The sequence below is a fragment of the Silurus meridionalis genome, chromosome 8 (genome assembly GCF_014805685.1).
Source record: "Silurus meridionalis isolate SWU-2019-XX chromosome 8, ASM1480568v1, whole genome shotgun sequence".
Classification (NCBI taxonomy): Eukaryota; Metazoa; Chordata; class Actinopteri; order Siluriformes; family Siluridae; genus Silurus; species Silurus meridionalis.
The window spans coordinates 7660253-7674276 of NC_060891.1; the positions used below are offsets into that span (position 1 = coordinate 7660253).

Consider the following 14024-nt stretch of genomic DNA (forward strand, 5'->3'; position numbering starts at 1 on the left):
AACTTTAAAGTTAAAATTTAAAAGCTCATCCAGCAGTAATTATGTATAGATTACTGCCTTCCATGTCTCCAGAAGCTTTTGCATTATTCCTTTTAACTACATGTAAATCAACCATTACTGCATATGATGTCAAGGTCAAACATCTGAGAACATTAGCTACTCACCTTCCTTTGTGCTTCTGCCAAAACTTGTCGGCAGCAGTGAGATCATAGCTCTTTTTATTCCTTTTTTTGGGCCGTGCTCCTGCTGGGCTAACTTCTGATCCCACAGAATCCTCTAGACTCACCCTGTTTAGATGGAAGTCCTGAAACACATAGACACACACTGTTATATATATATATATATATATATATATATATATATATATATATATATATATATATATATATATATATATATATATATATATATATATATGTGTGTGTGTGTGTGTGTGTGTGTGTATGTATTGTGGTCATGTATTACAAACATTAAACATCATCTGTGGGCATATGCTAAAAGTTTTTTTTTCATGAAAATGCATTTATTATATTATACATCATGACAAAAGACAAAAAAAGCATGCAACGGTTATTATAATTTTAACAGCTCTGTCCAGACCCAAAGACATACCCCATTAAGACAGAAGTGTTTTTAGAGGGATTCTGAAAAAATGTTCCGCACTTGATGAAATCTTTTTCTTATACAAATGATAGCTGCAAGTTATTCATATGACTTGGAAGTAATTGTATTTTCCATTTTGGTGGAAAAAAGTAGATGGAGAAACTGGCAGCCTTAAAGAAAACCAATGATATTAGTCTAATCATGGATACTATGAATTTCTTTGACATCTGCTTACCAAGACATCATGAATGAGAGCTTGGTAGGTCCATGTATGATGAAGAGGGGTGGCAAGATCCATGTTGCGGTCAGCAAGAACAAATAATGGCCTCTGGAAACTACAAGAAGTGTGGTGCAGACAGAAAAGAAAAGAAATAAAAAAGATAATGGAAAAAAGTAAAATGATTAATCTCTTCTTCTCTGGGATTCAGTTTTCTGTTCCAGCAGTGAAAGTAATCTCTTCTGGCTCTTTCCCTGAGCTATTTAGGGATGGGAGCTGGGTACTCAGGAACGATGGACTTCACTTTTATTTCTCTGTAATTTCATGGTATACTAAAACTCCAATGAGTCAATGAATGTGGGCAAACAAATAAGATAGATGGATTAACAGCTTCTTTTGGATTTTCCCATATATAAAGTTTGGCAGTATTATCCGACAACATGCTAATGGAACATGCAACATGCTTTAATTAAAAGCTTCAATGTCATATGCTTTTTATGCAGGTAGGTGTGTGTGTGTGTGTGTGTGTGTGTGTGTGTGTGTGTGTGTGTGTGTGTCTAACCTAAACTGGCCCGTGCCCAATGTATCACCAGTAAACAGGCTGTTACGAGCATCTCGCAAATTCTCTCTTAGTTTCTTGTCAAGTTTCTGCAGAAACAATAAAGAGAGTGGTGGTGAAAATAGATGACTGATCTGCAGTCATTTTATACAGGCACAGAAGTACAACACACAAATCCTCAGACGAGATTTATAACTTGACAGGTAAGACAAGCAGCTTTACCATAGCTACCATTTCAGCTGCGTTTCCTCTTGGACATCTGATTATTGGAACAGCACCTAGGGAAACAGGAAATTAAAATCACTTGCCAAAAAGTGGGCACACAGACTTTATGCACATTTTCCAAGGTACACAAGAATGTTCCAGGGGCTTTTCAAATTTCAAATACAGAAATCATAATTAAATCATTTTAAAAGCAAACTAAACTTCGGTTTTATCTTATTTAACAATGACACTATTTTAACAATTAGGGTTGTCATACAATAAAGTTGACTTCATTATAAAACCGTATTTTCCAGACTATAAAACGCTACTTTTTTCCCCACACTTTGAACCCAGCCGCTTAAACAATGAAGCGGCTAATTTATGTATTTTTTCATGGGTTTTTCCCAGTTTCACAAGCTTCAAGCCAAAAAAACTTTTGCCGAAATTGGCATACCGGTTAAGGTGAACCAATGAAATTCTTTATATCAAATCAGATGCGCTCCCACTAAATCGGGCCGCACCACATCATAAATATGGATGAAGTTCCTCTGACATTTGACCCTCTCACTCAGACTGTCAACAGGAAAGGTGAATCATTCGTCACGCTGAAAACAACCGGGCATGAAAAAACGCACTTCACCTGTGTTCTGAGCTGCACGGCATCGGGAGAAAAGCCTCACTGATGGTGATTTTTAAACGCACGACGATGCCAAAAGATAAACTCTTGAAACTCTCTAAAGATCTTTGTAAAATTCAGTAGTTGCGGCTTATATTTGGGTGTGCTTAATAGTCTGGAAATTACGGTAACAATTTAGTTATAAGTATAAAAAATGTTAATCAAAGAAGTTACGTTTTTAAGACCACCAAGCACACTTTTTCGGCTAAAACCCAAACTACATAAAGGTATAAAACCTTCAACACATTGTGCAAGACATAGAATTCAGGTATAAACTCTAATTGCTATAGTATCTATCTATGCTACAGTATCTATAGAATAGTAGCATTATAGAACAGATTCTATGTAGTTTAATAATACAAATATTGGTGCAATAGTGCAATTCTATATTGTATGCAATGATACAAATGTAAAAAAAAAATATAAATAAACAAGACATTTATTTCATTTCATAGATTTGGTTTGCAACAATATGGAGATTTTTTAAAACAAGATGTGGTTAACTTAGGCACGACATTAATTCAAATGTATAAAAGTAGAATGAGTGCAGTTATCATCACATCACAGTTATCATTGCAATAAATAAAAAACTACTTACCAAGTGTCACAAAAAAGCAGAAGAGACTGTCAACAATGGTGTCCATTATAGCTTCCATATCGGTGTCCATAATATCTGGTTTATTGATTGCTAGAAAAAAGGCATTTATTTTAATTATTTTATTTATTACAGTATTCAGTCAGTTTTTCCCCATTGGTAGAAATAGATTTATTTGTGAGACGTGTACCGGTAATTTATTTAGAATATTTAATATAAACCTTCTAAATATTTATTTAGAAAAGTGTAGCCAGAATCAAGGGGGGTTAGTGACAGTGAAAGTAGTACAGTTGCTGCAGAGGGAAAGTCTGGATGCCTTAGACAGTGTTAGCAATCACCAGCACTTAAAGCAAGAGAGAGGGTGAAGCAGGAGAATGGTGAAATTAATTAGGCTTTCAGGGGCACCAGCAGCAGAGGCTAGGTCTATACTGGGAACCAAGGCACCAGATGTAGCATGTAATCTTAGATTTACTTACTTATTTCCACATAAGAACTAATAATATACACCTTTGACAGTCAGAGTTTACTAACAGTAACATTGTAAAGGTGTGTAAATTAGCAAAGACAATGTCTCATTTCTTGTAGTATAGCTAATAATATCAGATCAGGACTAGTTATCTAGCGACAATCCAGAGCCAAAGCCAGGAAGTAGTCAGGCAGGCTAAACTGACTGTCTGTCTGTTAGCTGCACTGAGTTGTCAATCAGGGTCCTCTACATTGAGACTCTCTCTGTTCCCTGGGTGAAACTAAATTGTATATTTGTAGATAGTTTGTTTCAGTTACTTGATAAGCAATAAATTAGAAAAGACTAAATGCACAGCCAGCCAATTTGATTTGGATTTAGGATTGTTGAAATATTAGAAGCATGGATTAAACCAAAGAATATTAAGCATTAAGTAAAACTACTGCTCCATGGTCTAGTTATAAACACCAGCTCTTTCTGAATGTCAGAGAACGCAGTGTCGCAGTTATTTATACTAATCTAAGTATCCAACATAACAATTGTACCTAGCAAATTCAATTCCAATAATTATTATTTATTAGTAAAATTTCTCTTTACTTAAAAGAAAAATAAATTGGTGTGGAAAAAGCACCAAGGTATACCGTTCAGGCCACTCGGAAATTCTCTCACTGCACATCATAGAGAAAAGTATATTTACCATGGACACTGTAAAACTGAACACTTACCTTAAAGTCACGGCATGAATAGGGACTTGCATTAAACAATTTTTTTATTACATAAATACAGACCAATGTGTAGATATACTTGGAGCATATAGCTCACCATGATAGGAGATCTGTTCTTTATTTTGATTGCAGAGAACAAACATGTCATCTTCTAGTGTTATGAAGTTCAGATACTGATCAAACACCTATAGAAACACACAAAATAAACCAACAGAACTGGTCAGAAAGTGTTGAATAATTTTCTATAACAGCATAGGGTATCTAGCACTAGTGCCAGGCATTTATGCACTTAGTGTAATAGGCTATTGCCTATATATAGGATAATTTGCTGGAACTTGAACGACTTCACTAAATGCAAACATAACAAAAACTGTTAAAACTTAAAAAAGTGTTAATACATCGAGCTGCATAGAAAAACTTTTGAAATATTTGACATTGGACAGTCATTTGTCTTTAAAACAGTGGTAAAAATATTTTTTTGCACTCCTTTGTTTTCTGTGCATTTTGCACTGCGTATCCACTACGCATTTATGCACCATGTATAATTGACGTTTATCATTGCACTACTGTATATTCCACCCATATTTATTTTGTATATACTGTATCATACATACATTCATACTTGTACATAACTATCATGACATTTGAGTATATTATTTTCTGACATGTCTATCTATGCATAATCTTTGCACATTATATTGTATATTATTATATATACCATACATAATTACCTACTGCATCTTCTGTACAATATTTACCCTCACCCCTGTACGTATGACCTCATACCCTATTTATCTTACTGCTATTTGTTAAAAACAGGCCACATATGCACTTCTGGTTAGATGCTAACTGAATTTTATTTGTTCTGTACATGTACCTTGCACAATTACAATAAAGTTGAATCTAATCTAAAAGTATTTCATTTCCACCAATGGAAAGGCTTCAGGATAGGCAATATTTGTCATTATAATATAACATATAAATATATAAAGCTTCATGAGAGGCGGAAAAAGATTGTAGTGAGGAAATTACTGTTTATAGTTGCTATAACAAGCAGTCATAGCAGAAAACTAATTTATTTTGCAATATATAATACAATTTGGTTTTTAAAAATAAATTCAGGGGTATAAGTAGCCACTTCTGTGCTTGAATTTTATTATACAGAAACTCCTAAAACTGCTCTGATTGTTATTGTAATTTAGAGGTCTTAATCTTACCCAAAAAGGGGCAGTGCACCTGCAGACTTTTATTCTAACCAGACAGAAATCACACCTAATCCCCCTAGTTTAATTAGCGCAACTTCGTCTTTATTCAACTATTAAGGGTGCCTCCAATTTGGCTGAAATAAAATGCAAAATAGGATCTTTGCAAATAGGATCACAGACTTCTGTTATAAATTGTCTTAATTAAGATTCCTTTTTTGTAAAATATTTTAGATGGATGTGAAAATAAAAAGTACACCCTCTTTGAATAATATGGTTTTATATACCAGGACATAATAAAAATCATCTGGTTATAAGCATGCCTTAAATTTACATAAATACATCCTGAGCAACATAACATATTACACATTAATAGGGCTGCAATGATAATTTTGATAATAGATTAATCAGACAATTGTCTTTTCGAATCATTGGATTAAAAATAAATAAATAAATAAGCTGTTTTGCTCATCATAACTATATAGAACCCTAATTCAGGGTATTTATGTATAAAACTTTACTTTAAAAAAAAATGCAAAAGCCACATACTGAGATTAACTATCTTTAATTTAGACATTTTAAAGCTTATAGTGGCTGCTTGTTAAGGAAAGCATGGGGAATTTCTCCTTTGAACAAATTCACTTGTTATTTCTTTCTGTAAAACAAAAAAACAAAAAATTGGAGTATGAAAAGTGTAAATTGTGTAACTCCACATTTGTATTGTTTTTAATGATAACTGCAGATGGCAAGTTGACAACCATGTTTTGGAACGTAGTAAAGCCGCAGTAAATCATGCTTCAAAACAGATAAGTTACTGTTGTAGTAGACAAATGCTATAAAAAGAATATGCAACAGCAAATGCAAAAAAAAAATACAAAATATTAATAATAATAAAAGAAATTATATATATATATATATATATATATATATATATATATATATATATATATATATATATATTAATTATGGTGTACAAATGGATAATCAGTAGCTGAAAATCACAACAGTGAGTAAAATATAAGCGTTTACTGCTGCTGTTATTTGCTGCTTTTAGATTTAGTGTTTGTTCGCACCGTTTTATTTGAATCTCTCACTATCTTGTTAGTGAGCTGATTGCGCAACCTGATGCTCACGAGTCACGACAGAACAGATCCAGTGTGACTGTCCTGAAGTTACAAACAGTTTACACAATAGCACTTCGGTGTTACTACGTGCCTTAAAACGACAACCATTGTCCCCGTGCCAAAGAAGTCTATAGTCTCCTGGGTCAATCACTATTGTCCCGTTGCAATCACACCTATTGTGATGAAGTGCTTTGAGAGGCTCGTCATGAGACACATCAAGACCTAGCTTCCAACTACATTGGACCCCATACTGGGCCTGAACACCTCCCTCTGTAACTGGATGCTGGACTACCTGACTGGAAGACCTCAGTCAGTCCAGATCGAGAACTGCATCTCGATATGATCATCTGAGTCTCTCTCCCCTCCATCACAGACATTTACACCACACACTGCACCTGCAAAGCCAAAAGCATTGTGGACGACCCCACACACCCCTCACACACACTCTTCACCCTCATGCCATCACGAAAGCGGTTTCAAAGCATGCAGGCCGTCACATCCAGACTGTGTAACAGTTTCTTCCCTCAAGGCTTCTCAACACTGAACTGAACTAAAATTCACGCACACACACACCCAAACTGTATGACTGATCTGTACAACCCGGACTCAACACACACTCACACCCACGTCTTCAGCACCACCCATGTTATATCACTTGATTATTACTAACTGTTTTACTTGCTGTTTTTGCACATCTTTTTGCTGCTATTGCTGTTTTGCACAAACCTTCTTGTTTACATTTTGTAATTACAAGGTACACTCTTGTACTCAGTTCTCTTTTACACACTGTGTAATATACAGTAGGTTTACTGGCGGAGCTATTATGTGTTTTGTGTATTTGTCCTACACTGTCTTGTGTTGTCTTGCACTGTCTGTCTTGCACTGTTTGCACCAGGATGCACACGATGCACTTCATGTGGCGAGGACACTTACTATTCCTTAGCTCTGTGTTTTCTGTTATGTAGCTTTATGTTGTTGAATGTAGCACCAGGGTTTTGGAGGAACGTTGTCTCATTTCGCTGTGTACTGCATCAGCTATATATGGTTGAAATGACAATAAAAGCTTCTTGACTTCACATAAACTGTACCATTTTCACACGATGAGGATTATACAGTTTCTGCTCACCGTGCTGATGTTTTGCTTTCATCTGTGACACCAGTAGGCTTTTTTCCCTGCTGCCAGTCAACTCCGCCATTTTGCAAGTGGCTGTATCATCCTGCCATTATGCTAACATATAACTTGAGCCGCCTAACTAATTGATATTGGCATTCATTGACAAATTTCATTATCACTTATATATTAATTAGTTGTTGCAGCCCTATACAGTGCCATTATCTATTTTACAAAAATAAACTTAAAATGTAGAAACAATGTGTGAAAAATAACTACACCTTTACCACAGGTGCTGCTAACAAATGTCCATTATTAAATGATCATTAGCAAGTGTGACCACCACTATAAAAGCCAAATAATTAGCAGTGTGCTAGTCAGGAGCATTTAGGTTTGTGTTAGAAAGTGATAAACAGAACATGATTACTTCAAGTTATTGCTGCTTAAGGTGGTTCTACATGCTACAAGTGTACTTAGTTTTTCACACATGGTTTCTCCAATTCAGCTATTTTTTAAAAATAAATAATTACACTGTGCAGTATGTCATGTGCAAGTCTAAGACCTGCTAAGGACCATATGATTTTTATTATGTCCTGATACATAAAACTAAAGAATTCAAAAAGTGTACTTTTTACTTTAAAAATAACAGTCACTAAATTGAAACAACAACGGTGATGAAAATGGGACATAAACTGTGTGCCAGTGGCATCTGAGTGACAATTACAATATATAAATAAGATATTTGGTGTGACAACCTTTTTATAAAAATATAGTCTCAGGTATAATTGGTACAGTTTTAGAAAGAAAGGGTCTTGTAACATAACATTTTGTTTAAAAAGGGTGTAATGTTGGAAATTCTAAATGTTTTTACTCAATAATACAGAAGTCATAAAATACACATCTATAGAGAGGTGGCTCAGTGGTTAAGATGTTGGGCTTCTGATCAGAAGGTTGTTATAACATGAATAAGTCAATCTGAATGAGGGCATCTGCTAAATGCTGTAAATCTAAACAGTTTTTATAATTACAATACAATATAGTTTTTATAATGCAGTATAGCCACTGGTGAGTTAGTTCTATCTTATTATTCTACCAAACTATTCTACTTACTTTGGTCACCTGAGTCACAGCATTTGCGGCAAGAGCTGCACTTGCTATGTCTTCCAGTTTACTTCTGGAGATCGCAGAAATAAAGTTCAGGTAGTATGCCTCATAGAGTTGGTTTCGCAGGTCCTGTAAGTTTTAATGTAATTAAAATGAAATCAGTAAATATGTATGCTTTATGAAGACTCAAACATTACAAGTGCAGAAAATGTGAACAGGCCTTGGTTTGTGCTAAAGATTCTAGATTCTGGTTATGATGTTTGGCATCAACAATGGACTTACTGAAACTTTATTTAACCTTTGATTATTATAATATTGACATTTACTTGACATATCCTGTCTATGTTCTCCTCTGTCGGCATCACAAAGTAAATGGCAGGAACATCTGGTATAGGATCTCTGTCTGAGTGTAATAAGCTGGAAAACAAAATAAAAAAGCGAGTCAGAACAGTGCAGGAGAGGGATAAAGACAGAAGATTCTACAAAAATGTCAGTAGAGCTTTTGCACATATTTCAGCTTCTTACAGGTGAAGAGTGATTCCCATGTCTCTTAACTCTTTCACAGAGAGAAGTGGAGAGATGATATCTTGACCAAAGCGATCATAAATAAGTACCTAAGCACAAGCAACAGTTAAACATAAAGCAGTTTACTTGTGAAACGTTCCATAATTAGCTAGATTATATAGCATCTAATGTGGGTAAATAAGCTCAATTACCTTCCATACTGGTTCAACTGCTGTGTTTTTTAGAGGTGGTGCATTAAAGTTTAGCATGCGCTTCAAGGCAGCTAAAGAAAGATTAATAACAAGTAGTTATCAAACAAAATACAATCATGATACAACTATCAAATCGGAAAATAAACAAATCTATTGAATGATAGTTTTCAATATTACTAAAGGAATTTCCTGATAAATCTAAAAGTTAAGGTCAGGAGCAGTTCGGCTTTTTTAACCACTGATTATCATTCTTTGGGCTTATTCTGGGAACACTGGGCTTGAGGTAGGAGAATTTACATGAGAAGGGACACCAGTCCATTGTAGCACCTCACATAAACCTTTTCATTTACTGCAGCCAAAACACTTGGTATGGATTTTGAACAGTGGTAGGTAAATTGGGGAACCCAGAATAAAAACTCACACAGACAGACACAGAGAGAACATTTTAAACGCCACAGTGTTTTAGATTACAGTGTGAAACTTTAATCTAGATCTGTAGTGATTACTAATTCTGAGTTAAGTATCAAGGGTTATAAAAAAAATATTTTGTGGGCCAACTTGTACATCATTGCAGACAGAGCAAACATGAAAAGTTACATATATCATTCTGAAAGGATTTTTTTTCCAGACCTTCCGAACACAGTTTTTCGGTCGTTTTATGAAACGTCACATTTCCTGCTCGTTATACAGTTCAGAAAAAACTAAACTACAGTCCAGCCGTAACGCAGCCTTCTTCTCGTCTTTTTCGTCTTCTTTCTCCTCTTCATAGCTAATACTCACGTTGTTCTTTAATGGACAAGATATTGATCTATGAGCAAAACAACGAGCTACGGATGTTTTGCTTAGGTAGCCAGCCAAAACTATTACAATAAAATGAATTCGTTCTTGCTTCTAGGTAAATACTACGAATTTTTAAAAGAACTTTCTATAAATTAGCAGGACACTGACATCCTCGGTGAAAGCTAAATATTTTAGGGATATTTTCGGAAGTCGGTAGCTTAAAATGCAAGTCAATGATACACTTAGCAACCTGAGCATTATGTTAGCGAGCTGGGCAGCTGAAACTACAACACGTTACATTAATTAACTGTTACATAAGGCCACATAATTCCATTTCAAATGTAACCACATTCGAACAAATATTATAAAAGCTATCCACTTTCTAGAACAAATAACTAAAAAAAATGACAGACCTGCCTGCTTTTCCAGGATGGAGGCCGCCATCTTTACTGTTTAGACGCTGACGGGTTGACGGGTGACGTGGCAACTAGGAACGCGAGCGCAGCGCCATCTAACGGCCGAGCAAAGGTAAGGAAGTAACTCTGAATCTTCTTCACAGAAACAACAGGGCCGAAATCAATTCATTCGTCTTTAATCCTCGCCATTGTCTCGGTGAACAGTGAACAGATCCTGAAATCCGCCTGTCATGCTGTTACCAACAGGCTGACCGCATTGTTGAACGATATGATTTTATGTCAAAACCACAATGCAGTTTGATTTGTTTTTTCTGTTAGGTGTCCGAAACTAACGAGTCAAGTCAAAAAGCTTTTATTGTCATTTCAACCATACACAGGGGCATTTCAATAAATTAGAATATCATTAAAAGTTAATTTATTTTAGTAATTCAATACAAAAAGTGAAAGTCGTATATTATATATATTTATTACATACAGACTAATATATTTCAAGTAACCCAGCCATTGGGGTTGCACAAGCCAGTGCACTCTTAGTGCCTGTCTAAAGCCCGTATAATTGTGGAGGTTTGAGTTAGGAAGGGCATCGAACGTAAAACATGTGCCAAATAAATATGCGGACGAAATCAGAATTTCATACCGGATCGGTCGAGGCCCGGGTTACCAACGACCGCCACAGATATTGTTAGCCAAAAGAGTACCGGTGGAAACTGGGCTACTGTTGGCTGAAGGAGGTGAAGAGAGGAGAAAGACGTCTACAGAGACAGCAGGAAAAGGAGAAGTGTAGGAGAGTGGAGGTTAAGGTGTGTACTTTAAATGTTGGTACTATGACTGGTAAAGGGAGAGAGGTAGCTGATATGATGGAGAGGAGAAAGGTAGATATGTTGTGTGTTCAGGAGACCAAGTGGAAAGGGAGTTAGACCAGGAACATTTGAGGTGGGTTTAAACTGTTCTTTCATGATAAGTGGGCTGTGAGATGGAGGAGAAGGAAAAATTCTGGATGGAGTTAGATGAAGTGGTAGATGGTGTACCTAGAAATGAACGATTGGTGATTAGGGCAGACCTTATTGGGCATGTAGGTGAAGGGAACAGAGGTGATGAGGAGGTGATGGGTAGGTATGGCCTTAATGTGGAAGGGCAGATGGAGGTAGATTTTGCTACAAGGATAGAAATGGCAGTGGTAAATACTTATTTTAAGGAGAAGGAGGATCCTAGAGTGACGTATAAGAGTGGAGGAAGGTGCACACAGGTGGACTATGTTCTATGTAGGAGATGCAACCTGAAGGAGATTGGAGACTGTAAGGTGTTGGCAGGGGACAGTGTAGCTAGACAGCATTGGATGGTGGTCTGTAGGATGGTTTTGGAGGTGGAGAAGGATTGTGAGGACTGAAAGAAGAATTAGATGGTAGAAAATGAAGGAGGAAGACTGTAGTGTATGTTTCAGGGAAGAGGTCAGACAGGGTCTTGGTGGTGGTGAGGAGATGCTGGATGATTGGGCAACTACTGCAGAACTGATAAGGGAGAAAGCTAGAAAGGTACTTAGTGTGACATCTGGAAATACAAAGGAAGACAAGTAGACATGGTGGTGAAATGAGAAAGTGCAGGAGAGCATTAGGAGAAAGAGGTTGGTGAAACAGAATTGGATCGACAGAGAGATGAGAAAAGTAGACAGGAGTACAAGGAGATGCGGCAGCAGGTAAAGAGGGGTGTGGTGAGAGGGATGTGGCGATTTCAATTCGTGTCATCTGCAAACATGATGATGTGATTTGAACATTGCTACACAGTCGTAATTCAGCAGAGTGAACAGCAGTGGGCTGAGCACACAACTCTGAGGGGCTCCAGCCCTCAGTGTGGTGGTGCTGGAGATGTTGTTTTCCGATCCAGACTTACTGAAGTCTCCCTGTTTTTATATATATATAAAGAAAAAATGTGAAGTGGAGTGATGTTTTCACACTTTTCAGTCCAAGTTGTCTCAGATCCATGACTCAGCATCTATTATGCATCTGCGAACACAAATGATGACCTCAAACCCTCAAGCAAACCAAACTCAGCCAATTCAGAGCATTTTATTTGGTTCATAATAAAAATATTTTTATTGTTGTAGTAAATTATATAACTACTGAATTTCCACTTGGGAGTATATGGCAAAAGATTTGTATGTATACAGCACAATATATTGCAATGAAATTTCACCAATTCTTTGTTTATTTTTACCATATTTTTTACTATATAAAAAAAAACTGAAATGATCGTGTGACAAAATTGTTTTTGATAGCAAGGTTATTGATAGAATGTTTTTGATAGGAATTATTGACTGATTTTTTAAAGGATGCCACAGTTAAAAAAAAACTAGTAAAACTACTAACACTTTTGTCCACTCAACATAAAACCATGATTTTTTTTTATTCCCTTGAAGTTACAGTGTTCTTTTTGTACCAATTTTGTGGTTTCCCAAACAGTAACATGGCAATTTAGAAATTTTCCAATAACCATGAACTGTGTGACAACAGCACTGGTATTCTATCATATCCTATATATTAAGCAGCAAGTGTTAAATCTAACAAACAATGTTTGATTTGTTCTGACTGTCCCAATGGCTTCTGCTCTTTTTGCTAAGGGGTTGTTAGCAAAAAGCAAACTAACCAGATTTTGCACGTGGCCTGTTCAAAGGTGTAAATGGCTACAAATGCACATTTTGGCTCTCCTGCAAAACCCTAATATAAATGGCTTTGCTGCAACAGGGTCTTTTTAAATAAAGGGCCCTGTGTAAAAATGACTTGCCTAAATTAATTTAAATTAACTGTGAATAATTTAATTAAGTCATCCAACTGTTAATAATAGTGCTTTTATTAAGACACTGAAGCCTTTTAATAACTGGCATTAATTTCACATCAAAAGCACTGCATTATCATAAATATTAATCATATCAGTTAAAACAATAAACTAAGCTAAACTAGAAGATACAATTTAAAACTGTGCCTATTTATACATATTTAAAGGTTTCAAGTTCATTCATTATCGTATAATTTATGCTACCCATCAGTTAATTGGATCCACTAAAATGAATGCATAAACCTTATAGCCAATCTATTCAAAATAGGCCCCAGGTACCCATTTGTGGTTACTAGAATCAAGTTTTGGAGAGGTCATTGGCTCAAAGAAAAGGATATAGGAAGTGGGCAACAGATTTTCATCCGCTTTTGCATTTCAGTAGTGCACATTTTCACCAAAACACACACGCACACACACGCACACCCACCCACCTTTGTGCGATTAGCTTGCCCCTCTTAATCCTCTGCATTGCTCACAAGCGCAAAACCATTACTAAAAACTAGGTGCATGATCCTTACAGGTGGATTCCTTAGACTCCATCATCCAATGACAAACCAGTGCTAGTCCAAAGCCCCCACTTCCACACTTATTTTACTTGTGTTGACTCTTGTGAAACAGAATGCTGACTAGCTATAAACCTCAGAGTTAAACCAAGTTGTGCTTTCAAATATTATGTAGAACATAAAAGCCAAGACAAATC

At 36.0% G+C, this 14024-nt stretch overlaps 1 protein-coding gene across 1 annotated transcript in view; it reads right to left on the bottom strand.

Moving 5' to 3' along the window:
* The window catches only part of scfd1 (sec1 family domain containing 1), a 32138-nt gene extending 21541 nt beyond the window's left edge, over positions 1-10597 (bottom strand). The window contains 11 exon segments of the mRNA XM_046855812.1: positions 165-304; positions 839-938; positions 1383-1468; positions 1602-1657; positions 2858-2947; positions 4140-4227; positions 8590-8712; positions 8910-9000; positions 9109-9197; positions 9300-9370; positions 10493-10597. Of these exon segments, the coding sequence (XP_046711768.1) occupies positions 165-304; positions 839-938; positions 1383-1468; positions 1602-1657; positions 2858-2947; positions 4140-4227; positions 8590-8712; positions 8910-9000; positions 9109-9197; positions 9300-9370; positions 10493-10523 (965 nt within the window). The 5' untranslated portion in view covers positions 10524-10597.
* Between the last annotated feature and the right edge of the window lie 3427 nt (positions 10598-14024).